The sequence below is a fragment of the Carcharodon carcharias genome, chromosome 14, assembly GCF_017639515.1.
Source record: "Carcharodon carcharias isolate sCarCar2 chromosome 14, sCarCar2.pri, whole genome shotgun sequence".
Classification (NCBI taxonomy): Eukaryota; Metazoa; Chordata; class Chondrichthyes; order Lamniformes; family Lamnidae; genus Carcharodon; species Carcharodon carcharias.
Genome location: NC_054480.1, coordinates 7,648,652 through 7,676,295, shown reverse-complemented (window position 1 = coordinate 7,676,295; position 27,644 = coordinate 7,648,652). Strand labels below are relative to the sequence as shown.

At 42.9% G+C, this 27,644-nt stretch overlaps 1 protein-coding gene across 2 annotated transcripts; it reads left to right on the top strand.

Moving 5' to 3' along the window:
- The first annotated feature begins 598 nt into the window (after nucleotides 1-598).
- LOC121287291 (transcription factor-like 5 protein) lies at nucleotides 599-27,644 on the top strand. Of its 2 annotated transcripts, none has more exons than XM_041205029.1 (6): nucleotides 599-1,451; nucleotides 2,678-2,861; nucleotides 5,760-5,928; nucleotides 14,295-14,541; nucleotides 16,357-16,498; nucleotides 27,381-27,644. In XM_041205029.1, exons 1-6 carry the CDS (start codon nucleotides 706-708, stop codon nucleotides 27,420-27,422), a joined length of 1,530 nt encoding a protein of 509 aa, XP_041060963.1. In that variant the 5' UTR covers nucleotides 599-705; the 3' UTR covers nucleotides 27,423-27,644. The 2 variants fall into 2 exon arrangements, with proteins under 2 accessions (XP_041060963.1, XP_041060962.1); XM_041205028.1 differs by lacking the exon at nucleotides 27,381-27,644 and adding an exon at nucleotides 17,553-17,703.

Genomic DNA, 27,644 nt, shown 5'->3' with positions numbered 1-27,644 from the left:
CCACCATCCCACCTCACCCCCCTCCCCTGCCAACCACCATCCCACCTCACCCCCCCACCACCATCCCACCTCACCCCCCCCCAACCACCATCCCACCTCACCCCCCCTCCCCACCACCATCCCACCTCACCCCCACCCCCACCATCCCACCTCACCCCCCCTCCCCCCCCAACCACCATCCCACCTCACCCCCCCCTCCCCACCCCCACCACCATCCCACCTCACCCCCCCCACCCCCTCACCTCCTGAAGAGATTGATCACTTTAAAAAAATTAAGTGCCTCGAAGTTAAAGAACCATTGAGTAGGGGTTGAGATCTCAGTTTGGTCACCACTGTTGCACGCCGTTTGTGAGTTCACCATTGCCTTGGAAGGAGGGGCTCTTAAACCTTAAGATTTGTGTGTGTTGCGGGGAGGGGGGGTTAGAGTTGTTTTTTTTTGAAGTGATTTTTAAAAAGCTTGGGTTTCAGAACACCAGTTTAAAACAGCAAGGGGAGTGGATAGCATGTGAGTTTTTTTTCTAAAGTTCCCCCTTTCCCCCCTCAGTGAAAATTTTGGTTCACGTTGTGAGGAGAATATCTCTTCGCTTAGATGGGTCAAGGTAGCATGGCCAAAGTGTAGGGCTCCTTTTATTTTTTTTTTCTCTCTGCCCTAAATTATTGTAGATGTGAGGACGTTAATTTTTATATTTTTTTACTTCTAACTTGATGATGCTTTCTTCTGAGGCCACACCAGAGCCGCCCCCTTCCCCATCTCATGATTCCAGGTCCACGGAGCCGACCCCCACCACTTGTACCTCCGAGTGCCCCTTTACGGAGCCAGGACTGAACTTTACTAACTCTGATCTTAGCCTCGTGGACATGAGTGAGGTTGAATACACCCAATTACAGCACATCCTTTACTCACACATGGAGTCCCAGCCAGGGGAAGGTGAACTGGAGACTCGTTTGAATCCTTCTTTGTACCCGTCTGCCAATTCTACCAGCCAGGCTTCATTTCCAACAACCAGCTCGGTTAACCAAGTTCCTTATTCAACAGCTAGCTCTGCCAACCAAAACCTGTACCCAGTTACCAGTTCAACGAACCCAACCTCAGATTCTCACTACATGGGCAGCAGTCAATGTTTAGGGCACATTGATTTCCAAGAGTTAAAAATGATGCTTCTGAATGACCCTCCGTTACCCGTTAACAGCAGTAGTAGTTTGCAAAGTGTGGATAAATTCTCACAAAATTCTTCTGCGGAAAACACCCGACCTAATGGAATAACACTGAAAAATAGGGACACAGCGGCTAATTCAGACAAAGAGAAGAACTCAGGGGATAACTCGATGACCGGACAAGAGTCGAGATGCAAAACTGGACCCAGAGTTCGCCTGGAAGACAGATTTAATGCAGTCCAAAATGAAAACCAGGACCGACAGGAGTTACAAGATTCTGGAGTTACATTTAACAAGTGTGTTTCTCAACTAATCATCATAGAGCTTTTCCATCTACATGGAATTCAGAAAATAGTTAAGAATTAAACAGTGAAACCCATCCATAAGCTCCTTTTGATTTGGTTTCATTAAAGATTTAGGTCTGATGAATTAGAATTAACATTGACTTATTATTGGAAACAGGTAGTCTCCATAAAACTGGTTTCAACTATATAGCTCTCTGACTGGTATGGTACCATGCCAAGCAGGGGCACAATAAATTTTAATCTGCAATAACAATAAACCTCATTGCTTTATTTTATTGGGTATTTTTTCTGCATTTGCAGAACTCCATACCCTTATCAAACATTTACAGATGAAACTTTTTAGAAATGGAAGTTCTTAAATTTTTCAACACTTTTATTGAACGAGGCATGCACTGACCAGGGTTTAATATCACGTGCAGAATTTGTCAAGTTAGACAAATTAGATCCGCTCCAATAAATGTACCACCAATGCAATATTTGCATAAATAAAATTAATGTTTCAGAAAAAAAACAATGTATTCACTTCCTTTTGAAACTTGATAAAATCTAAACAGCTGATTCAATATAAATTTAACTATCCAAGTACCCAGTGCATTTCTACTAACTAAAGCAAGGTTTTGGTGCCTTAGGAATTGCAGGAAACCATTTTTTAAAATTTTGTTGTACATTAAATTTATACTTCTAACCAACAACAGTAATGCATCTTAATTTAATTAAATACTGATGTCTTAAATATTTGCAAAAAAAAGTTTATAGCATTTATAGTAATAGGTTGCCCTTTGTATAAGAGTTCTGCCCTTAGCTTTGGTTTCCTTTCTTTAGGATCTTGGTTTTTTGGAAAATTCTTGGAGTTGTAGGCGCAGAATCGAGTTCAGCTGTATTCCAAGACTCCTGGCAAATATTTGTACACTATTGTCATCTGTAGCTTTAATCAAGTTGGTGGAATACTACAGTTTTTAGCTTTTACTTGTCACAAACGACACAAATAAACATATCTCATGAATATTTTTTCATATCACTAACAAGTTTTGCACTGTTTAATTGAAGATATTGTCTTGGTTTGTTAATATTGTTCAAAAAATTTACAGATTTAAAATTGTGAGAACCATAGGCATAAGATAACTTGTACTTTTGCTTACATAGGCAACACAAACAGTTACACATGATAGAAGTATACAGATGTATTTATGATCTGTTTTCCCTTCGTTGATCTGTAGTTTGGTTGCTTTGATCCGGCATCCTTCAGAGCTGATGGGGATACCTCTCCATCCACAGCAAAACAAATGTGCTACTTTAGTCAAGAGCAAGGCTGGGGCTCCTTCTGCTCTACAGTTTGCATACCCTTTGTACACACCGAATTCATGTACACCAACTGGCAGTACTAGCTCCAGTCAAACTCAGGTAAGAAAGTTGCCTAATTATGTAGGTAAGATAAAGTTCACCACCAGTAGAAGTTAGGTCCATTCACATAAAACATTAAATATAGTATTCTTCAAAATACTGCCTTTGCAGGATCAGTAGTTATATTTATTGGTTCTCTTTGAATGGGCAGTACAAAGCATCTTATTGCAAGCAATCGTATTTCTTATATAAACCTGGTAAAATGTGTTCTATGCAAATCCTCAGCAAAAATTCAGGCTAAATATATATAAAAGTTGGTTCAAAATAGCCTCTAATGAATTTGTAAACATGACATTCTCTGCTGTGGAGCAGATGCCTCAGAAAGAACTTTACCTGCCTGATAAGAGACCATTTTGCTTGCCCCACATACTGGGGGGATTTTTATGGAGCCCACAAGAGTGGGAAATGTGGCGTGAGGTGTGACTTAATTAGACAAGATGCAAAATTTTGATTTCCTGATGGTGGGTTGAGATGCAGCAATAAAGTCAGCAGCGTGTCGAAAATCTTTACAGGGCTTTCACTTCACCTTCAATATTTCAATTACTCCCACTGAGAGTGCTGCCAAACTTTGCAATGTGTAAAAAGGAGGGCCAGCTGAGCCTGCAAGTTCAGCCATACCTCACAGTGGTGAGTGTAACACTGGACACTAGCATGAACATTCAATAAAGAGAGAATGAAAAAAAGCACAACATTGTTTCTTCCAGGTTAAAGGAAATAACTCCTTTGTAACTCCTATGTAACTATAATGCGTGCCAGCCATGAGGCGTCCCTGTATGTTTAACTCTGAGTAAGCTAATCTCAACAAATAACGATGATGCACACATGAATACAGTGAAACCAAAGTAACATGGAATATTAACAAGTGAAACTTAATTTTGAAAAACCCTGTGCCATCTTTGTGCTCTCAAACCTTATGTTAATGCCAATGGAGTTGGGCAGGACAGTTGTGGCTGTGATGCCGAGCCTGTAATAGCCTGCCTGTAAATTTAGCGTTGTCAGTTGGTGGGTTTTACCACTGAAAAGCTTCCCCTGCCACTAGATCACACATGTTTTGCATGCATGCCACTGGCTAGAATTTTAACTATAATCGCATGGGAAAAGGTAAAAAGAGAGAAAGCGGAAGTGGCGCTCAGTTACAACGTCGGGAATGACACACTATTGACAAAATCATAGCCAGTTGTTTACTTAATGGATGTTTACAATGCTCCATGGCTGATCTTGTTAAGTGAATTTTAACTTTTTTTTTAAATCAAAGACCAAGGAGAACTTTAATGAGATACAGCATTTCCACATAGAGTTACATTCCTCTTTAATTTATACATATATATGATTAAAATTCTTACATTGCTTACACAGTCAATTGAAAGCTTCAATGTAAACTATGCCGATCTCCATATTATTATGTCCACATATTTTTTTAATTCATAGGATGTGAACTCACTGCCAAAACCAATATTTATTGCCCATCCCTAATGACCCTTGAGAAGGTGTTGGTGAGCTGCCTTCTTGAACCGCTGCAATCCATGTTTTGGTATACCCAAATGCTGTTAGGGAATTCCAGCTTTTTAATCTAGCGACAGTGAAGGAAAAGGGATATAGTTTCAAATCAGGATGGTATGTGACTTAGAGAAGAACTTGCAGGTGGTGATGTTCCCAAGCTTGCTGCCTTTGTCCTAGGTGGTCAAGGTTGGCGGTTTGAAAAGTGTTGTTGAAAGTACTTTAGTGAGTTGCTGCACTTCATCTTATGCATGGTACACATTGCAGCCCCTGTGTGCTGCTGGTGGTAGAAGTGAATGTTTAAGGTGGTAGATGGCGTGCTGATCAAGGAGGCTGCTTTGTCTTGGATAGTGTCAAGCTTCTTGAGTGTTAGTGGAGGTGCATTCATCCACACAAATGGAGAGCATTCTAGCACACTCCTGACGTGCTTGTAGATGGTGGACAGACTTTGGGGTGTCAGGAGGTAAATTATTCGCCTAGAATTTCCAGCTTCTAACCTGCTCTTATAGCCCTAGTATCTTTATGGTTTGTCCAGTTAAGATTCTGGTCGATGATAATCCTTAGGATATTGATAGTGGAGGACTCGGTGATGGTAATGCCATTGAACATCAATGGGAGACGGTTATGTTCTTTCTTGCTGGAGATAGTCATTGCCCAGCACTTGCAAGTCAACAGCTCAAGCTTGAATGTTGTCCAGGTCTTGCTGCATATGGACATAGAGTGCTCAGCAGCTGAAGGGTTGTGAATGGTACTGAATACTGTGAATCATCAGTGAACATCCCCACTTCTGACCTTATGATGAAGGGATGGTCATTGATGAAGCAGCTGAAGATTGTTGGGCCTTGGACACATTAATTATTACATTGGCAGCCAGAAATATTAAGCTGTCTTACTCTTTCAGATGCTGCCTGATAAAATTTCCATACGGCTTACTTGATTGAAGTCATGCTTTTGTGTCAACATTGACCATTATAAATTGCTATGTCAGCATTTCCCTTTTGAATTTGACTGTTAATTATCATCTATACTGGCCACTAGATGACTATGTGTAGCATGTATGGGAATTCTCCCAACTCCATCACCATTTTGTTTTTTGAAAAAGGATCCTTCAGTTGATTATGGTCACCTTCATAGATGTTTGCTAATTCATTATAAACTCAATGCTATCTATGTTTATTTTTACTTTGTAATGTTACATACAGTCTTAAAATTCAGGCATTTAAAAATTGAAAGGTGCTTATAAGTACTATTTGAATTCTAATGCTATGACTTCAGATTAACCATGTGTTGTGGCTTACAGTAAACTATATATGCTAAAGCACTGTATTAATTGGTAATGCATTATTGGCTATTAGTTTAATGTGTAGACACTTAACTGTTTCCTCTGATTGGCTTTAATAGGGTACAGGAAACCAGGCACATATGCTAGAATCTGCCAGCCCTCAAGAGCTTGCCCTGCCAAGAGCATTCTCTTTATGTTTCCAGCAAGAACTCCAATCCGCCAGACAGGCACTGAGTAACTGCAACAGAAACAAACCTTTGCCTGAGCAAGTCTGGATTAAGGTAGAAGGTAAAGATAATATTTTATCGATATTTAGCGGTTACAGATATAAATAAGCTGGGACCGTTTTCTTTCTATTGATGGTAGATGTTAAGGAAAAACAACTATTTCCCACTAAATTCCATGATGGCTCAGCTGGTAATTGTATTGCTGCATGAAGCTGAGAAGAGAAGACGCTTCCTGGTTCAATCCCTACTTTTCATGAGTTGGGTCCTCTCAGCTGCAGCATCATTATATTTGGCCCTGGGGCCATTGGAAGGACACATCCAGTTCCTGTTGTTGGAAAGGATGCATGCTTTTTCATTGGATGACAATATCATCTGCTTTGGCCAATACCACCAAAATTGAATGATCTGATGACAGTCATTGTTCAGGATCACACAAGAAAATTGGGCGCTTATATAAGGTACTTGAGGGCTGGGCACATCTGTGGACCAAAGCTAGCTTCAGTGTCTTCAAGAGAGGAAAGGAGAAAATTAACTAAGTGGGATTAAACTTATTCTTCATAATTCATCTGAATAAGAATATAAATAGGAACAGGAGTAGATCATATGGCCCTTCAAGCCTACTCTGGCACTCAATGTAATCATGACTGATCATCAGCCTTAACTCCATTTTCCCACCCTCTCCCCAAATGCTTTGATTTCCTGAGAGAACAAAAATCTGTATATCTCAGCCTTAAATATATGGAGCAGCCACAACCTTCTGGGGTAGAGAATTCCAAAAACTCACAACCTTTTGAGTGAAGAAATTTCTCCTCACCTCAGTCCTAAATGATCGGCCCCTCATCCTGCAACTGTGCCCTCCAGTTCTAGATTCCCCAGCCAAGGGGAATCATAGTGTCTGCTCTATCAAACCCCTTTAGAATCTTGTATGTTTCAATGAGATCACCTCTCATGTTCTAAACTCCAGAAAGTATAGAACCAATTTACTCAGCCTCTTATCATAGGACAACCCTTTCATCCCAGGTACTAATCGAATGAACATTTGCTGCACTGCCTCCAATGCAAATATATCCTTCCTTAAATATTGAAACCAAAATTGCGCACAGTACGTCAGGTATTTTTATTCATTCACATGATGTGGGAGTCGTTGGCTAGGTGAGCATTTATTGCCCATCCCTAACTGACCTTGAGAAGGTGGTAGTGATCTGTCTTGAATTGCTGCAGTCAGTCCATGTGGTGTAGGTACACCCACAGTGCTGTTAGGGAAGGAGTTCCAGGATTTTGACCCAGTGACAGTACCTGCTGCCCTTGTCCTTCTGGATGGTAGCAGTCGTGGGCTTGGAAGGTACTGCCTAGGAAGCCTTGGTGAGTTTCTGCTGTTATCTTGTAGATGGTACACACTGCTGCCATTGTCAGTGGTGGAAAGAATGAATGTTTGTGGAAGAGGTTAGGGTTAGGCTGCTTTTTCTTGGATGGTGTCAAGCTTCTTGAGTGTTGTTGGAGCTGCACTCATCCAGGCAAGTGGGGAGTATTTCATCACACTCCTGACTTGTGCTTTGTAGATGGTGGACAGGCTGTGGGGAGTCAGGAGGTGAGTTACTTGCCACAGGATTCGTAGCCCCTGACCTGCTCTTGTAACCACAGTATTTATATGGCTAGTCCAGTTCAGTTTCTGATCAATGGTAACCCCCAGGATGTTGATAGCAGGGGATTCAGAAATGGTAATGCCATTGAATGTGATGTGACAATGGTTAGATTCTCTCATGTTGGAGATGCTCATTGCCTGGCATGTGTGTGTTGCGAATTTGGACATGGACAGCTTCAGTATATGAGGAGCCGCAAATGGTGCTGAACATTGTGCAATCATCAATGAACATCCCCACTTCTGACCTTATGATGGAAGGAAGTTCATTGAAGATGCAGCCGAAGATGGTTGGGCCTAGCACACAACCCAGAGGAACTCCTGCATTGATGCTCTGAAACTGAGATTATTGACCTCCAACAACCACAACCATCTTCCTTTATGCTAGCTTTGACTCCAATCTGCGAAGAGTTTTCCCTCTGATTCCCATTGACTCCAGTTTTGCGAGGGCTCCATGACCCCACACTGGGTCGAATGCTACCTTGATGTCAAGGGCAATCACTCTAACCTCATGGTAAGGCCTGGATAAAGCCCTGTATAACTGCAGCAAGAGTTCCTTATTCTTGTACTCGAACCCCATTGCAATAAAGTCAACATGCCATTTGTCTTCCAAAATGTTCATTGTTCCTGCATGCTACCTTTCTGTGTTCCTTGTACTAGTACATCCTAGTCCCTCTGAAAATTAAATTTTACAATTCTGACGCCTTTTAAAAAATATTCTGCTTTCTATTCTACATCCAAAGTGAATCATCTCATACAAAATATTTCTTCAAGGTCCCTGCATTTCCTCATTTCCCATGATAATTTCTCCTTTCTAAGCCTTTAAGGGACCAATGTTTACTTTAACTACTCTTCTTTTTATATATGGAATATCAAAACCTGGACTGTATTTACTGTACTTATCCTGACAGACAAGTTCTGCTAGATTTAGGTAAAATTAGCTATTTAACCAAGGTGTGTGTTTTTGCCAATGATATATCAACTTTTTACTGCAATAGCAGTGGTTAATTTAATAGCTTAACTAAATTCCATCTTCTCATGAAGTAACTTTACTATTTGCAAAAAATCGTTTCATATCCTTATAAAAACAAAAAAACTGCGGATGCTGGAAATCCAAAACAAAAACAGAATTACCTGGAAAAACTCAGCAGGTCTGGCAGCATCGGCGGAGAAGAAGAGAGTTGACATTTCAAGTCCTCATGACCCTTCGACAGAACTTGAGTTCGAGTCCAAGAAAGAGTTGAAATATAAGCTGGTTTAAGGTGTGTGTGGGGGGGGCGGAGAGAGAGAGAAGTGGAGGGGGGGGTGTGGTTATAGGGACAAACAAGCAGTGATAGACGCAGATCATCAAAAGATGTCAACAACAATAGAACAAAAGAACACATAGGTGTTAAAGTTGGTGATATTATCTAAACAAATGTGCTAATTAAGAATGGATGGTAGGGCACTCAAGGTATAGCTCTAGTGGGGGTGGGAAGAGCATAAAAGATTTTAAAATATTTAAAAATAATGGAAATAGGTGGGAAAAGAAAAATCTATATAATTTATTGGGAAAAAAAAGGAAGGGGGAAACAGAAAGGGGGTGGGGATGGAGGAGGGAGCTCACGACCTAAAGTTGTTGAATTCAATATTCAGTCTGGAAGGCTGTAAAGTGCCTAGTCGGAAGATGAGGTGTTGTTCCTCCAGTTTGCGTTGGGCTTCACTGGAACAATGCAGCAAGCCAAGGACAGATGTGGGCAAGAGAGCAGGGTGGAGTGTTAAAATGGCAAGCGACAGGGAGGTTTGGGTCATTCTTGCGGACAGACCGCAGGTGTTCTGCAAAGCGGTCGCCCAGTTTACGTTTGGTCTCTCCAATGTAGAGGAGACCACATTGGAAGCAACGAATGCAGTAGACTAAGTTGGGGGAAATGCAAGTGAAATGCTGCTTCACTTGAAAGGAGTATTTGGGCCCTTGGACGGTGACGAGAGAGGAAGTGAAGGGGCAGGTGTTGCATCTTTTGCGTGGGCATGGGGTGGTGCCATAGGAGGGGGTTGAGGAGTAGGGGCTGATGGAGGAGTGGACTAGGGTGTCCCGGAGGGAGCAATCCCTACGGAATGCCGATAGGGGAGGTGAAGGGAAGATGTGTTTGGTGGTGGCATCATGCTGGAGTTGGCGGAAATGGCGGAGGATGATCCTTTGAATGCGGAGGCTGGTGGGGTAATAAGTGAGGACAAGGGGGACCCTATCATGTTTCTGGGAGGGAGGAGAAGGCGTGAGGGCGGATGCGCGGGAGATGGGCCGGACACAGTTGAGGGCCCTGTCAACGACCGTGGGTGGAAAACCTCGGTTAAGGAAGAAGGAGGACATGTCAGAGGAACTGTTTTTGAAGGTAGCATCATCGGAACAGATGCGACGGAGGCGAAGGAACTGAGAGAATGGGATGGAGTCCTTACAGGAAGCGGGGTGTGAGGAGCTGTAGTCGAGGTAGCTGTGGGAGTCGTTGGGTTTGTAATGGATATTGGTGGACAGTCTATCACCAGAGATTGAGACAGAGAGGTCAAGGAAGGGAAGGGAAGTGTCAGAGATGGACCACGTGAAAATGATGGAGGGGTGGAGATTGGAAGCAAAATTAATAAATTTTTCCAAGTCCCGACGAGAGCATGAAGCGGCACCGAAGTAATCATCGATGTACCGGAGAAAGAGTTGTGGAAGGGGGCCGGAGTAGGACTGAAACAAGGAACGTTCCACATACCCCATAAAGAGACAGGCATAGCTGGGGCCCATGCGGGTACCCATAGCCACACCTTTTATTTGGAGGAAGTGAGAGGAGTTGAAGGAGAAATTGTTCAGCGTGAGAACAAGTTCAGCCAGACAGAGGAGAATAGTGGTGGATGGGGATTGTTCGGGCCTCTGTTCGAGGAAGAAGCTAAGGGCCCTCAGACCATCCTGGTGGGGGATGGAGGTGTAAAGGGATTGGACGTCCATGGTGAAGAGGAAGCGGTTGGGGCCAGGGAACTGGAAATTGTTGATGTGACGTAAGGGGTCAGAGGAATCACGGATGTAGGTGGGAAGGGACTGGACAAGGGGAGAGAGAAGGGAGTCAAGATAACGAGAAATGAGTTCTGTGGGGCAGGAGCAAGCTGAGACGATCGGTCTGCCGGGGCAGTTTCTCGAACAGAGGCCTGAACAATCCCCATCCACCACTATTCTCCTCCGTCTGGCTGAACTTGTTCTCACGCTGAACAATTTCTCCTTCAACTCCTCTCACTTCCTCCAAATAAAAGGTGTGGCTATGGGTACCTGCATGGGCCCCAGCTATGCCTGTCTCTTTATGGGGTATGTGGAACGTTCCTTGTTTCAGTCCTACTCCGGCCCCCTTCCACAACTCTTTCTCCGGTACATCGATGATTATTTCGGTGCCGCTTCATGCTCTCGTCGGGACTTGGAAAAATTTATTAATTTTGCTTCCAATCTCCACCCCTCCATCATTTTCACATGGTCCATCTCTGACACTTCCCTTCCCTTCCTTGACCTCTCTGTCTCAATCTCTGATGATAGACTGTCCACCAATATCCATTACAAACCCACCGACTCTCACAGCTACCTCGACTACAGCTCCTCACACCCCGCTTCCTGTAAGGACTCCATCCCATTCTCTCAGTTCCTTCGCCTCCGTCGCATCTGTTCCGATGATGCTACCTTCAAAAACAGTTCCTCTGACATGTCCTCCTTCTTCCTTAACCGAGGTTTTCCACCCACGGTCGTTGACAGGGCCCTCAACTGTGTTCGGCCCATCTCCCGCGCATCCGCCCTCACGCCTTCTCCTCCCTCCCAGAGACATGATAGGGTCCCCCTTGTCCTCACTTATCACCCCACCAGCCTCCGCATTCAAAGGATCATCCTCCACCATTTCCGCCAACTCCAGCATGATGCCACTACCAAACACATCTTCCCTTCACCCCCCCTATTGGCATTCCGTAGGGATCGCTCCCTCCAGGACACCCTGGTCCACTCCTCCATCAGCCCCTACTCCTCAACCCCCTCCTATGGCACCACCCCATGCCCACGCAAAAGATGCAACACCTGCCCCTTCACTTCCTCTCTCCTCACCGTCCAAGGGCCCAAACACTCCTTTCAAGTGAAGCAGCATTTCACTTGCATTTCCCCCAACTTAGTCTACTGCATTCATTGCTCCCAATGTGGTCTCCTCTACATTGGAGAGACCAAACGTAATCTGGGCGACCGCTTTGCAGAACACCTGCGGTCTGTCCGCAAGAATGACCCAAACCTCCCTGTCGCTTGCCATTTTAACACTCCACCCTGCTCTCTTGCCCATATGTCTGTCCTTGGCTTGCTGCATTGTTCCAGTGAAGCCCAACGCAAACTGGAGGAACAACACCTCATCTTCCGACTAGGCACTTTACAGCCTTCCGGACTGAGTATTGAATTCAACAACTTTAGGTCGTGAGCTCCCTCCCCCATCCCCACCCCCTTTCTGTTTCCCCCTTCCTTTTTTTCCAATAAATTATATAGATTTTTCTTTTCCCACCTATTTCCATTATTTTTAAATATTTTAAAATCTTTTATGCTCTCCCCACCCCCACTTGAGCTATACCTTGAGTGCCCTACCATCCATTCTTAATTAGCACATTTGTTTAGATAATATCACCAACTTTAACACCTATGTGTTCTTTTGTTCTATTGTTGTTGACATCTTTTGATGATCTGCTTCTATCACTGCTTGTTTTTCCCTACAACCACACCACGCCCCTCCACTTCTCTCTCTCTCTCTCTCTCTCCACCCCCCACACACACACCTTAAACCAGCTTATATTTCAACTCTTTCTTGGACTCGAACTCAAGTTCTGTCGAAGGGTCATGAGGACTTGAAACGTCAACTCTTTTCTTCTCCGCCGATGCTGCCAGACCTGCTGAGTTTTTCCGTTTCATATCCTTGTTCCCTTAAGGTTGCATTGAGGCTCTAACATTATTTATGAGCTTTATAAGGGGGAAGCTATCATTTGGATTCTGTTCATTTGTTTTGCTAAATTCAAATACTGGTGTTGATGCAGAGTACACTATACAGAAGTATCAGGGTATTTGATATACAAATGTTTACAATGGACAAATGTTTCTTATAGCCAAGATGCATAGGTTTCTTTGGTAACCTCAACCAAATTCTGCAGCATGACAATGTAGCTTCTGCAACAAAGCTATTCAAATTGAGAGACATTTTGTTATCAATAAATATAAAAAGAGCTGTGGGCGTAAACCAAAAGATAAAGTAGCCAAAATTACTTGCTTTGAGCCAAAGGCCTAGATCTTCCAAAGTAGGAAAATGTTTTGTTCCTCATTTCCTATATGGGTGCAATGACATTTGAATGATTTACAAGAGGTCTTACAGTGACTCAAACCTTTTATGCTTTTTGATGTTTGTTGAAGTAGAGGTTGTGCTGCACCAGGTAGTTGTGGACAAGTTACCCTCTCTGATGCCAGTGCATCATTTCCATAAAATAATGTTGCAGCATGCTTGCAAGGAGTACATGTCAAGTTGTAGGCCACATAAAACCATTCCTGTCACTGGGTGTACCAACCTAAATCTGCACTGTAGCCTAAATTGTGCTTGTTGTAGATGGGATAACTCAATATCTGGCTCTCTGATGATGCAGGTCCTGTGAAGACATTGTCAAGTAGGTCTGCAGAGATCTACAGACATGGATGTGGTAACTTGATGGATGAAGTCAGTCCATTTGATTAGCCTGCCATGATTTCTTTCATCAATGGCACAGAAAACAAAACACACTGCATTTTCAAAGAAGCAGTAGTCCATTATAGTTAGCCATTTATTTACTTACCTTAGTTGTACATTGGGTTTCCTATCTTGACTATTTTTGGGAGTAGGAGTCTTTACATGTACTAAATAGTTACCAAAGTAAAGTATTTTATCCCTGATCACAGACGCTGATGTGTAACCTGAATTGCCTGAGATCAGTCCATTAGTCACCACTAGTCACCCATTTCATCTTGCAAAATCCTGATGACAGGCAAATTCTCATTGGTGCCAGCAATGATGCTGGTGGCACTTTTTGTTTTAGATTAATTGTACAATTTATAGTTCAACTAATAGCTAAAGAATGATGAAATATCATTGTGCCCATTCAATCACCTATTCCAAGAAGATGTGAAATTCTAACCAATTTTCTGATCAGAATTACATGATTTGCACTGACAAACCGGGCAATCCTGCTCTGAAAATCTAGGCTAAAAATGTATTTGTTTGTGGTGACTTTGTTTTCACCAAAAATGAACAACTGGTAGTTATGCAGTCAGCATGGACTTTTTAATTTGAGTCATTCTATCAAATGAAAATAATGGGAAACCCTACCATTTTTTACCCTTGAGCAATATATTTGTATAAGAAGACAGTGGCTTTACTTTACTTTGGCATTCAGCATCAGAGAAGTGTAATTTCCATTATATTTTTTAAAAATTTAAATTTATTCATTCACGGGATGTGGACTTCGTTGGGTGGGCCAGCATTTATTGCCCATCCCTAATTGCCCTTGAGAAGGTGGTGGTGAGCTGCCTTCTTGAACTGCTGCAGTCCACGTGGTGTAGGTACACCCACACTGCTGTTAGTAAGGGAGTTCCAGGATTTTGACCCAGCGACAGTGAAAGAACAGAGATATATCTTCAAGTCAAGATGGTGAGTGGCTTGGAGGGGAACTTCACCGTTTTACTAATAATTAGTATTTGAAGAGAATAGTATGAAAGAAAACAAGTTCCATAATTGTTTTTTTCAACACAGATGAAACTTTACGCAAGCAAGTAGCAAACAAACGCTGTCGCAGTCGCTCACGGCAAGCTAGCATAGAAACAGAACACAAAGTTCTTAGTGATCTCACTAACATGGCAGAGAATCAAAATGCAAATGTTGCTCAAGGTGGGCAATGGCAACCAACACATCCAACTCCCCCTGGCCCTACACATGGGAACCAGCAGGAACTAAACTGCCAGCGAAGAGAGAGACATAACCGAATGGAGAGAGACCGCAGGTAAGTCTTGAATGGGATAAGAGGAATAGCGGTTTTGATAGATGTCTAATTTAAAATTCAGACTAAATTGTACTGAGCAAATTATGTTCTGCTCAACTAGTTGCATTTCATCTTTGCTTCATGTCTCAGTCTCCATATGAGTAATGGAAACCTAGGGAAAAAGGCCAAAGAATTTAAATCAGCCTGTTTATAAGCTTCAAACTGCTTTTAAATTGTACTTAGGATGTGTATAATTTTACTTCCTGCTACTTATAGAATTTGGAATTCTATCATTGTGAACTGTCCAGTGCACTGTCAAGTCTCAGTATAAGCTTTGTGTACTTGTATAATTCTGAATATATCTTCGCACCCATTATCTTTTTATCTGCTTGCCACTATCTGTGAACTTTGGAAGTCATAGGTCTGCTATTACTCCCATGTCTATATCTAAGTTTTCCTGTGCTACTTCAGTTTCATTTGTTGTACTTATGATCCATATTTTTCTCAAGGAGTATTTTACATTTCTCAATGCAAACATTCATTTGCAATTTGTCTGCCCAGTTGTTTGCTTAAAGCTTTAGCTTCATCCTCTGTGTATTGCTCTCCATATTTATTCCGATCAGAAAATTTAATAAGATGAAGGAAGAATGAACAAACTTACAATTGGGTTTGTATTGTTACATAACATGTCCTTCTTAATGCCACACAACATTTAAGTTAATTGGAGCTAAGTGCAACTTTGAAATTTAATTCAAAAATTACAGCTGTTATTTAAGCTAGGCTAAGGAGGCTTAATGATAAAAAAAATTTGAAATAAACAAAAAATTGGAGTTGGCAGTGTGTAAACTTTTCGGATGTAGACACTGAAGGGTCCAACATGACTTATTCTTTCCCTGCTTAAGGAGGCTCACAAAAAGGATTTGTGCCAGAATTCCACCCATTGTTAATCAATGGCCAAAAATCTAGTTCGTGATTCAGTGACATTGTGTACAGGCCGCAATTGGAAAGAAAAGTTATTTGTACCCCATACTGGTTACATCACCAGAGTATTAATAGATCAATGAAAAAAGTGATTGCATTAGTGAAGTGAGTTGATTTTGATTCAATTTAAATTTTAGGTTCCTAGGCCTAAATTTTCAGCTTGGCAGGTGGGCCTGGGTGTGGTTAGGAAATGCAGAAAGCTACCTCAGGGAGCTGCAGACCCGAAAACCATGAAATAAAGATTTAAAATCAGGAAACAAATGTCCAAACATCACAGTCAGGCATCTGAACATATGGATGATAAAAATGCTGTGCATAGGATTTTATTTTATTTGATAATGGAAACTTCATTCCACCCTTGGATCGGGTTTCATGAAAAATGCGAAGTCCGCCTGGCCGATTCGCCCGTCCATCAACTGTAAGGTTGGGCGGACAACGAAAAATCGGAGTCAATTGCTCCATTAATGGATTTAATTGCCCTCTTAATTGTCAGTGGGCGCACTTCCGATTCTTGCACGCACCTGCTGACCAAAATATCATGCAAACACGGGATGATGTAGAGATGCTCGCCCAACGCCATCACATGCCATTTCACGTCTGATTGGGTCGGGTGCATGCCCGCCCAATCAGTTTAAAATTCTGCCCATAATGTATTATTGATCGATTAAAATGCTCAGTATTTTGATCAGTATCCGATAGCTTTGAAATGTGTTTGTCATAGTAAATAATTAGCTGTCACAAAAAAGTAGTATATTCAATGAATAATAGAGGAGAGATGCAATGCATCAAGTACTTGATAGTTGTATTTTTTTGTAATTATAGTTAGGATTTACTGAAACGTGAATGTATTTGCAGGCGCAGAATCCGTATTTGCTGTGATGAGCTGAATTATCTTGTTCCATTCTGCAATTCTGAGACTGATAAAGCTACAACTTTACAGTGGACCACTGCCTTTCTCAAATATATTCAGGAAAAACACGGTGATACACTAAAAAAGGTAGGTTACATTTTATCTAAGTATTTGTTCCTCTTCTGAAGACTGCCTCTACAGGATACAGGACACTAGGATGTAGTTCCATGGGTATTGACAGAACCACAGTCCCCCACCACAGTCCCCCACCATTGTTCATGTTTGAACCTCGGCAATGATTGTAGCATCACAAATGAGCCTGATCCTGTCCTTGCCTCCAGTATACATTTTCAGTATCAAGCGTGGTTTAATTCTGGGATTCCCTCATCTATGTGGCAAAGTACTGTGCCACAAGGTGTTTAACTACTAAAGTATAAAGTTGACCAGACTGCTTAATTAAGAAAAAAAATCCAGAATTAGATATTGTGTTAGAATATTGAATTCTTACAAAATTTTATGAGTTAAAATCTAAGATGCATTCTCAGGCTTTTCTCTAAACGACAAGTCAGTCATATCTTCTTTGATAGGAAAACTTGGGCGTGTGCTGTACTGAGTTTACTCTACACATTGGGAAGTCATTTTGATAGGTTTGTTAGAGGATACACAAAATAAACTGTTACGATGCAATACAGAGAACACAGTGGATATTAAGACTACCTTAAATTTAAAAGGCCACCAATGAAGCTATATTTAATCAATATATTTTTCTGAAAAGTTGCCAATTCTTAGAATTATTTTTGGTGATGTGTTTTGCAAAGTTTATTTACAAGACTGTTAAACCAATGACTTTGATAATCAAATATTTCTGTTATTCTGTATGATCAAGTAGTGGGATCCAGAGTGCAGGATTTGCTTCATTTTCTTTCCTTTCATGCTGCCGCTGTGCCTCATCAGTTAGACATTGTGACGCAAAACGTGGGTGCAGCTTGATGGATAAGTTGTCGCCATTTTGAATGGTTGGTAACAAGTTTCTTCCAATCATTAATGTCAATGCTGCTGCGCTTCAAGGAGAGCTTCAGAGTATCAGCATTTTCTTTGCAACCCCCCTCCCAGAACATTGACCATTTCAGAGTTGAGGAAACAGGATCTGGCGAGGAGACGCTTTGCGGCCATCTGGACATTGCCCAATTTTATTTTACAGGAATTTTGCTGGAATGTTTGCGGAACTGGCTTCAAGAAGAACACTAGCACTTGTTCGACTATCTTCCCTTTGAATCCAGAGGATGCGATGGAGGCATTGCTGATGGAATTTCTCTAGCACTCTTGTGGAAGTATACCCACAATACCGTTAGGGAGGGAATTCCAGATATTTCACCCAACATGAAGGAATGGTGATATAGTTCCTTGTCAGGATGTTGAGTGATTCAGAGGGGAACTTACAGGAGATGGTGTCCCCATGTGTCTGCTGTTTTTATTCATCTAGTTCAGTGTAGTCCAAAACATTTGGCACATGTGGTGAATTGATGTTGTCCCTTTTTAGAGCCACACAATATTGAGTTTGGTTAAGGTTGCAGAAGTGGGTATGAGTTTGGGTGTTTCTCACGAGATCGCTATTTGACGTCCAGCTATAATTGAACAAGGAAGAATCAAATTTTTGCTGTTAGACAGAGTCACATATCAGTCAGATTGCGACTATGTTTATCAGAATTGTCATGAAAACATGCTTTATATCATATAATGATTTCAAATCTACCGGCTGGAAACCCAAATTGAACTATTTAAAAAAGAGGCTAAAGTGTGACTTGAGCTCACAGCCAAAGATGGTGTCAAGAAATCCGGACTTACCTTATTGTCGGAAGGCTCAGAACTACAACTCCCAGCATAAACTCGGGAGTTTCCGCGCAGGCGTGGACTGGGAGCTGGCTGTGCATGGGCAACCCAGCATTTGGAGTTCTTAGGCCTGTGTGAAGAAAAAGTAAACAACGCAAAAACATGGCCATGTGACCCCGGGAACAGACGCCAAAATTAAAAAGTGTCCCAGGCAGGGTTTGGAGGAGGGGACAGGGAAAGACCCCAAAAGAAGTCCCAGGCAGGGGACAAGGCAAGGTCCCAAAGGCAGCCCCAGACAAGGGACAAGGAGAGGTCCCAGTTAAGAAGAAAGAGAACAGAGCTGAGTAAGAGGCTCCAAGCAGAAAAAGGGCTTTGGTTTGCAAACTTTAAGTAGCGAGGGCTCAGGAAAAACTCTGGTGATTGAAGAAGGCAGCAGAAGATTGGTGATTTCATGTTGTGAGCCGTTAGCAAGAAAGGTGCCTCTTTGGAGCAGTAGCATTCTTCTCGGTGTGGTCAAAAGACTGAAGTTCTGCGTGTGAGTTGGTGCTGGAGTACAGATTTGGGAATCCAGCAGGATGGAGTCTTGGAAGACAAGATTGAAACCTTGCAAGGTAGGCCATCTTTGAGGCCGTCTGAGCTAAAGCAACATTTGGAGAGAATTCCAATTTAGATCTCTGAAGATGAAGACTGGAATCCCTTGTGAGAGAGACAAAGCTTCGACAAGATTGGCTGACTCAGTGTTTACTGATGCCTGGGTGGATTGTGAAGAGATCTGTTGAATCTGTCTTAATTGCACCTGCCATTTATTGTGCAGTATGGTGTGTTTGACCGCAGTTTGCCTCTTAATTCACATGTATCTCATATTAACCCTGAATATTAGAGTATAAGATAGATTTTAGAAATTGATCTATCTTTCAGACCTAATACGATAAAGTTTATTTCTGTTTGTTCAAAGTCCGTGGAATCTTGTGGCTTTATTCTCTTAGCAAAGTGTCTTGAAACTCAAACTTTGCCTAGTTTAAACAAAAAGTTATTGGTTCTGTTTATGTCATGGCAGGTGATATGTGCCCTCACACGTCACAAGGGAAACTTGGTCACGCTATCACAACGATTTTGCAATTTGTATTTATTATAAGAAGATGTGTGTACTGAATTCAGAAGTAATGAGTCCACCAAGACCTTTAGAGATTTTAAAAATTAAATTAAAATATTTATTAACAAAATAAAAGATTTCAAGTACATACATGAGACTCGAATTACTTAATACTATAACAAATCCTAAAATTCCTAATTAACCTGACTCCCAGTTACACCCCCTTTAAAGCAACAGTCCAAAATAGGTTTTAAATTTAAATAAGAACCAGCAGTTAACACAGTACCCACTTGAGAGTGGAATTCCAAATGGCTTTCTCCAACTTTAGTTACTGGGCGCAGCAATCTTATGCACAAATGGCTGGAGGCCTCTTCAAGGCTGTTACACATAGTCCTGTTAGATCTTACATGGCCTTCACCCAACATACCCTATCATTCTCCGTATATGTTTCTCTCTCTTCAATATGTAAATCTCATTGTTCCATATGTCTTTGGAACTGTATCTCTCCCATAATATAAAAACTTTCATGTTACCAATATTATCATTAACCTTTGGGAAAAATAACCACACTCCTTAGGCTTGCTTATCTGGCTAGTTGTAAACACACTAACATCCCATTGAAATCCAAACAATCCCTTCACTTATCTAAAAATGCAAATTCTCTTCACACCTTACATGCTAAGAGAGCATCAATGTTTACACATTAACATTTTAAGTACATTTCTACACCTAGTTTCTTTTGATAATTTCAAGCAAGCAGTTTACCTGGCTCCAAATGTAATTAAGTCATACAAACAGAACCGTCTGCACTCACCATAAGATGTAGAAGTAGAAGTAGACCATTTGGCCCATCGAGTCTGCTCCGCCATTCAATGAGATCATGGCTGATCTGATAATTTTCAGTTCCACTTTCCTGCCTTTTCCCCATATCCCTTGCAGCTCAGACTCCAGCTCCTCAACTCGGACCCGAAGTTCTTTGAGCTGCAAACATTTACTACAGATGTGTTCGCTTTGGATAATCTTGGTGTACAGTAGGACCCACGTGCTGCAGCAGCAATACATCCCCCATCCTGCCATTGCTATCGTATTTTATTTAATTTATTAGTTAATTACTCTAGTATCCCTGCTCTTTACATTTGAAGAATCACCCGCTCTTTACACTTCATTGTAATTATTTTTTTACACCAATATCGATCCTATACTTAACAAGCTATTTTTAAGATAAAGAGAAAGAAAACACTAGAGACCTAAGTACAAACTAAAGACCTTACTTTTTACTTTATAGTCTAGAAATATTCACGAATCCTACTCACCAATCAGCTGCTCTCTGCATTCTTTTCCCTCTCGTGCTCTTTAATGGTCTCTCTCTCTCCACTCTTTTTAATGGCTTTTCATCTCTCTCTCTCTCCGCGCACTTTAATGGTCTCTCACATCTTTCTCTCTCCGTGCTCTTTAATAGTCTTTCCTCTCTCTCTCTCTCTCTCTCTCCCCGTGCTCTTTAATGATCTCTTTCCTCTCTCTCTCTCTACTCTTTAATGGCTTCTCACACCCATAAACCTACTTTACAACAAACCAGAAAAGTATTACGAAAGTTATTATACTTTAGTAACAGTTCCTAAGCAGATTGTACCAAGAACCTAGGCATCTGGTTAAGGATCATAATATAAATTCGGGTCTCTTGCGGGATTTCAAAATCCACAGACAAATACGAGTGATGGTATTTGCTGGGATTAAGGTTGATAAGAGTTTCATGGTAATTTTTACTATATTGTTTGAAAACCAGAATGACTTTTTCAATTCCTACGACTTTTCTGGTGAGGGAAGATTTATCTCTGAGTGATTTGCAACAGTTAACCAAGGATAGGTAAATTTCATTAGCAGAGTTAGAGCTAAGAACAGGGTGTTATGACCAATGCAGTTGGTAAGGCTGAGTTATTTAAAAATCCCAGAGGGAAACTTTAAACAACTGTCATAACCTATATTTTTAAGTGTTATGTTTGAGATGTGACACCAAATTCAGGAATCAGACCACCAGTTCTCAAGGTTTTACATTAAACTAAATGAAACATTTTATTAATTTACACAGGTTAAAGATATATATACACATGGCTATAAATTACTACTATCATAACTTTTGACAAATTCCCAAACTAATCTCCATTAAGGCAACAGCAACCCACAGACTTAACCAGACACCAGAAAAGCATTTTCACCTTATGAATTCAAAATGAGGTTCTTTTCACTTTGGTTCCTGTGGAGCCAGTTGGAGGCTTACAGCTGCCTTTTGATCTCACATTGCCTCTGCTCTGCACACCCAAAAACTACTGTAGTTATACCTACCACTGCCCATTGAATGTAAATTCTCAGTCTCTTCTAACAATAGTACCAATTTTATTAGTAATATAAACATATGTCATGGTATCTGCTGGATAGGTGTCAGTTTTCACCCCACTTCTTGAAAGCTCTATTTAAAAAATGCAAATGCATGCTATCTCCCTTACATACAAAACTAGTACACATCAAAGCACCCAGATGAGCTGGATTTAATCCATTAAAGACACACCCACAGACTAAATTTCTATTTTAAAAGAAAAACATTTTCCAATAATATATACATTAATAGCTTCATGACACAGGGGCTAAGAAAACTCACAAAATTGGTATAATAGCACAGCATTTGGAATTAGAAGATGATCCTGATCCAGGTAGAACCCAACTTGAGTTGGCTAGAATTCAATTGCAGATGAAAAAACTCGAACTGGAAAAAGAAGAAAAAGAAAAATCAAAAGAAATGGAAATGCAAAAGCTTGAACTTGAGTTTCAGAGCGAGAAAGAAATCAAGACAGCTTGAACTGGTTAGAGGAAAAACTTAGATTACAAAGTGAAAGAGAGTCTAGAAATTTGGATGAGGAATCAAGTCCCATCCAAGATTTGATATAACAAAAGGTGCCTAAGTTCACTGAATTAAGAGATATAATTTTATTTGAAAAGGTGGCTACAAAACTGAAGTGGCTAAAGGACACATGGACTATCACTTTGCAAAGCGTTTTGGCCGGGAGGACTATGGATGTGTATTCCAGCCTTTCAGAAGAACAATCCTCAGATTATGAGTTAGCTAAAATTGTGGTTCTTAATGTTTTCGAGCTTCTTCCTGAAGCATATCGGTTAAGATTTCAGGCTTTAAAGAAAAAGACCGAATAAAACATTAGTAAAATTTGCTAGGGGGAAAGAAATGTTGTTTGACAAGTGGATTTGATCACCCGAAGTAAGAACAAACTTTTGAGAATGTGAGAGAGTTTTTCTTATTCATTCAGGGGATGTGGGCTTTGCTGGCTGGGCCAGCATTTTTGCCCATCCCTAGTTGCCCTTGAGTAGGTGGTGGTGAGCTGCCTTCTTGAACTGCTGCAGTCCATGTGGTGTAGGCACACCCAAAGTGCTGTTAGGAAGGGAGTTCCAGGATTTTGAGCCAGCGACAGTGAAGGAAAGGAGATATATTTCCAAGTCAGGATGGTGAGTGACTTGGACGGGAACTTGCAGGTGGTGGTGTTCCCATTATCTGCTACCTTTGCCCTTCTAGGTGGTAGTGGTCGTGGGTTTGGAAGATGCTGTCTAAGGAGGCTTGGTGAATTCCTGCAGTGAATCTTGCAGATGGTACACACTGCTGCTCCTGTTTGTTGTTGGTGGAGGGAGTGAATGTTTGTGGATGTAGCACCAATCAAGCAGACTGCTTTGTCCTGGATGGTGTCAAGCTTCTTGAGTGTCGTGGGAATTGCAATCATCCAGACAAGTCGGGAGTATTCCATCACATGAATGTAGATGGTAGGCAGGCTTTGGAGAGTCAGGAGGTGAGTTACATGTCGCTCGATTCCTAGCCTCTGACCTGTTCTTGTAGCCACAGTATTTATATAGCTAAAACAAAAACAGAATTACCTGGAAAATCTCAGCAGGTCTGGCAGCATCGGCGGAGAAGAAAAGAGTTGACGTTTCGAGTCCACATGACCCTTCGACAGAACTTGCGTTCGAGTCCAAGAAAGAGTTGAAATATAAACTGGTTTAAGGTGTGTGTGTGGGGGGCGGAGAGATAGAGAGACAAAGAGGTGGAGGGGGGGCCGGGGGTGTGGTTGTAGGGACAAACAAGCAGTGATAGAAGCAGATCATCAAAAGATGTCAACAACAATAGTACAATAGAACACATAGGTGTTAAAATTAAAGTTGGTGATATTATCTAAACGAATGTGCTAATTAAGAATGGATGGTAGGGCACTCAAGGTATAGCTCTAGTGGGGTTTTTTTTTATTTATATAATGGAAATAGGTGGGAAAAGGAAAATCTTTATAATTTATTGGAAAAAAAAGGGAAGGGGGAAACAGAAAGGGGGTGGGGATGGGGGAGGGAGCTTACGACCTAAAGTTGTTGAATTCAATATTCAGTCCGGAAGGCTGTAAAGTCCCTAGTCGGAAGATGAGGTGTTGTTCCTCCAGTTTGCGTTGGGCTTCACTGGAACAATGCAGCAAGCCAAGGACAGACATGTGGGCAAGAGAGCAGGGTGGAGTGTTGAAATGGCAAGCGACAGGGAGGTTTGGGTCATTCTTGCGGACAGACCGCAGGTGTTCTGCAAAGCGGTCGCCCAGTTTACGTTTGGTCTCTCCAATGTAGAGGAGACCACATTGGGAGCAACGAATGCAGTAGACTAAGTTGGGGGAAATGCAAGTGAAATGCTGCTTCACTTGAAAGGAGTGTTTGGGTCCTTGGACGGTGAGGAGAGAGGAAGTGAAGGGGCAGGTGTTGCATCTTTTGCGTGGGCATGGGGTGGTGCCATAGGAGGGGGCTGAGGAGTAGGGGGTGATGGAGGAGTGGACCAGGGTGTCACGGAGGGAGCGATCCCTACGGAATGCCGATAAGGGGGGTGAAGGGAAGATGTGTTTGGTGGTGGCATCATGCTGGAGTTGGCGGAAATGGCGGAGGATGATCCTTTGAATGCGGAGGCTGGTGGGGTGATAAGTGAGGACAAGGGGGACCCTATCATGTTTCTGGGAGGGAGGAGAAGGCGTGAGGGCGGATGCGCGGGAGATGGGCCGGACACGGTTGAGGGCCCTGTCAACGACCGTGGGTGGAAAACCTCGGTTAAGGAAGAAGGAGGACATGTCGGAGGAACTGTTTTTGAATGTAGCATCATCGGAACAGATGCGACGGAGGCGAAGGAACTGAGAGAATGGGATGGAGTCCTTACAGGAAGCGGGGTGTGAGGAGCTGTAGTCGAGATAGCTGTGGGAGTCGGTGGGTTTGTAATGGATATTGGTGGACAGTCTATCACCAGAGATTGAGACAGAGAGGTCAAGGAAGGGAAGGGAAGTGTCAGAGATGGACCACGTGAAAATGATGGAGGGGTGGAGATTGGAAGCAAAATTAATAAATTTTTCCAAGTCCTGACGAGAGCATGAAGCGGCACCGAAGTAATCATCGATGTACCGGAGAAAGAGTTGTGGAAGGGGGCCGGAGTAGGACTGTAACAAGGAATGTTCCACATACCCCATAAAGAGACAGGCATAGCTGGGGCCCATGCAGGTACCCATAGCCACACCTTTTATTTGGAGGAAGTGAGAGGAGTTGAAGGAGAAGTTGTTCAGTGTGAGAACAAGTTCAGCCAGACGGAGGAGAGTAGTGGTGGATGGGGATTGTTCGGGCCTCTGTTCGAGGAAGAAGCTAAGGGCCCTCAGACCATCCTGGTGGGGGATGGAGGTGTAGAGGGATTGGACGTCCATGGTGAAGAGGAAGCGGTTGGGGCCAGGGAACTGGAAATTGTTGATGTGACGTAAGGTGTCAGAGGAATCACTGATGTAGGTGGGAAGGGACTGGACAAGGGGAGAGAGAAGGGAGTCAAGATAACGAGAAATGAGTTCTGTGGGGCAGGAACAAGCTGAGACGATCGGTCTACCGGGGCAGTTCTGTTTGTGGATTTTGGGTAGGAGATAGAAGCGGGCCGTCCGAGGTTGGGAGACTATCAGGTTGGAAGCTGTGGGAGGGAGATCCCCAGAGGTGATGAGGTCAGTGACAGTCCTGGAAACAATGGCTTGATGTTCAGTGGTGGGGTCATGGTCCAGGGAGAGGTAGGAGGAAGTGTCTGCGAGTTGACGCTCAGCCTCCGCGAGGTAGAGGTCAGTGCGCCAGACAACAACAGCACCACCCTTGTCAGCGGGTTTGATGACAATGTCAGGGTTGGACCTGAGAGAATGGAGTGCAGTAAGTTTATATAGCTAGTCAGTTCAGTTTCTGGTCAATGGTAACCTCCAGGATATTGATAGTGGGGAATTCAGCGATAGTTGGATTCTCTCTTGTCAGAGATGGTCATTGCCTGACACTTGTGTAGTGCAAATATTACTTGCCACTTGTCAGCCCAAGCTTGGATATTGTCCAGGTCTTGCTGCATTTGGACATGGACTACTTCAGTATCTGAGGAGTCGCGAAAGGTGCTGAACATTGTGCAGTCATCAATAAACATCCCCACTTCTGACCTTATGATGGAAAGAAGGTCATTGATGAAGCAGCTGAAGGTATTTGGGCTGAGGACACTACCCTGAGGAGCTTCTGCAATGATGTCCTGGAGCTGAGATGACTGACCTCCAACAATCACAATCACCCCCCTTTGTGCTAGGTATGACTCCAACCAGCCGAGAGTTTTCCTACTCCTGCTCCTTGTTCGTATGCTCTGCGCTGGTGGAGGTTGTGGGTGAGCTATGTGATAGGTCTTAAGGGAGGATTTCAGCGGATTTCTCTTCTGTATTTCCCTCGGGGCTTGATTGGAGGCCCTAGGCCATGGACTCCTTGGCTGTTTCCCAGATCTGCCTGCGAAAGCAAGGAGAGAGAATTAGTGCATGGCAGTAGCCTGTGAAACAGGACCTCACTCACAGCATGGTTGTCTGTGAATGTTGCACTGCTGGATTCTCACTTGGTAGAGCATCGCCAGCCTCACCGTCAGCCCAGGAACAGTCCAGATCCTTGCCGGCCAGCTGGATGGCTGTTTTCAAAGTCCATGAGGACCTTGATTTCAGGCAATACTCCACCTGTCTGCAAATCTTCCCTCTTTTGTGTGCCAGCTTGTCCTGCATGAATAGAGATGGAGAGAGTGTAAGCAGGATGCCTGCCAGGCCAGGTGATAAGTATGCCTGGCAAGTGTGGCTGGTGAGTTGTCCCATGGACAGGATGAGGACAATGAAGGTGTGTATGAGAGAGTGAATGGTGATGTCCCTTGAACTGGCAGTGAGTGAGAGCCCTGTGGATGTGTAATGGGTTTGTGAGTGTTTGAGTTGAGAGTGATGAGAAGAGTGACACCCTGGTGGAACGGAGATCATTCATCCTCTTGCAGCAGTGGGTGACTGTCCTCTTCAGAAGGGCATTTGGTGCTGATTACCACTGCCACCGCCTCCCAAGCTGGATTGGTCACATTCCGCCCACCCTGCAGCCAAAGCGGGGGTAGAGGACATCACGATGAGCCTCCACTGCACCCAAAAGGTGCTTGAGGACGCGTCATTGAACCTAGGCTGCAGTCTTCTTGCCTTTTGGGGCCTTATCTTCCATGCAGCAGTCCTGGGCTGGAAACAGTGTGTGTGCACGCGACTGGACTTCAAATATGGCTCCCAGTGTGGTGAAGCAGCAAGGTGATGGCGTGGCGGGCAAATGAGAGCCCGCCCGCTATGGCGTGTTTCCCAGGAATGCATAATTAATATGGCAGGTTTGGGACAATATGGTGTGAGAAGCCGCCATTGTGGCTGATGGGTAAAATATCGTTTTACCTGCCCACTATTGCACTTAGTACAAACCTGGGATAATTCCGCCCCTCATGTCTACAAAAACTCATCAAAGACAATAACCTCAGGGGAATATGAGTGAACCACATATCTTATCCCCAGTAGCAAAGCATGAAGGCAATCACCTGGGTTACTTAACTGTGAAAGGCGAACCATTAAACCTATTGACTTGGACAGTGAGATCCTGGCTGAGAGGGTGATTCTCAGACATGACCTAATCAAGTTATAATGGAATACAGTAGCCACAACCATGTTTGAATCATTGGGTGATGTTGTGACAAGCCCACCTTTGTGTATTTAGGCATCTGCTTTCTCTAGTCGAGAACAAGCACCAAGACACTGAAAGAAGACCGAGTGGTGTCCCTCCTTCCTCTCTCTCTCCAACCCAACTTGCAGCTTTCAACCCCTGTTTCCTTCTTGTAACTACCCAGCTGCTGCAGATAGAGACTTCTTTAAGAAACTCAACCCCGCACTACTGTCTCCAGAAGAATCAACAAATCGTCCGTCTACATCTTCAAATCACCTTGATGAGCAGCAGGACCACCAAATTCAGCCTGAAGCCAGT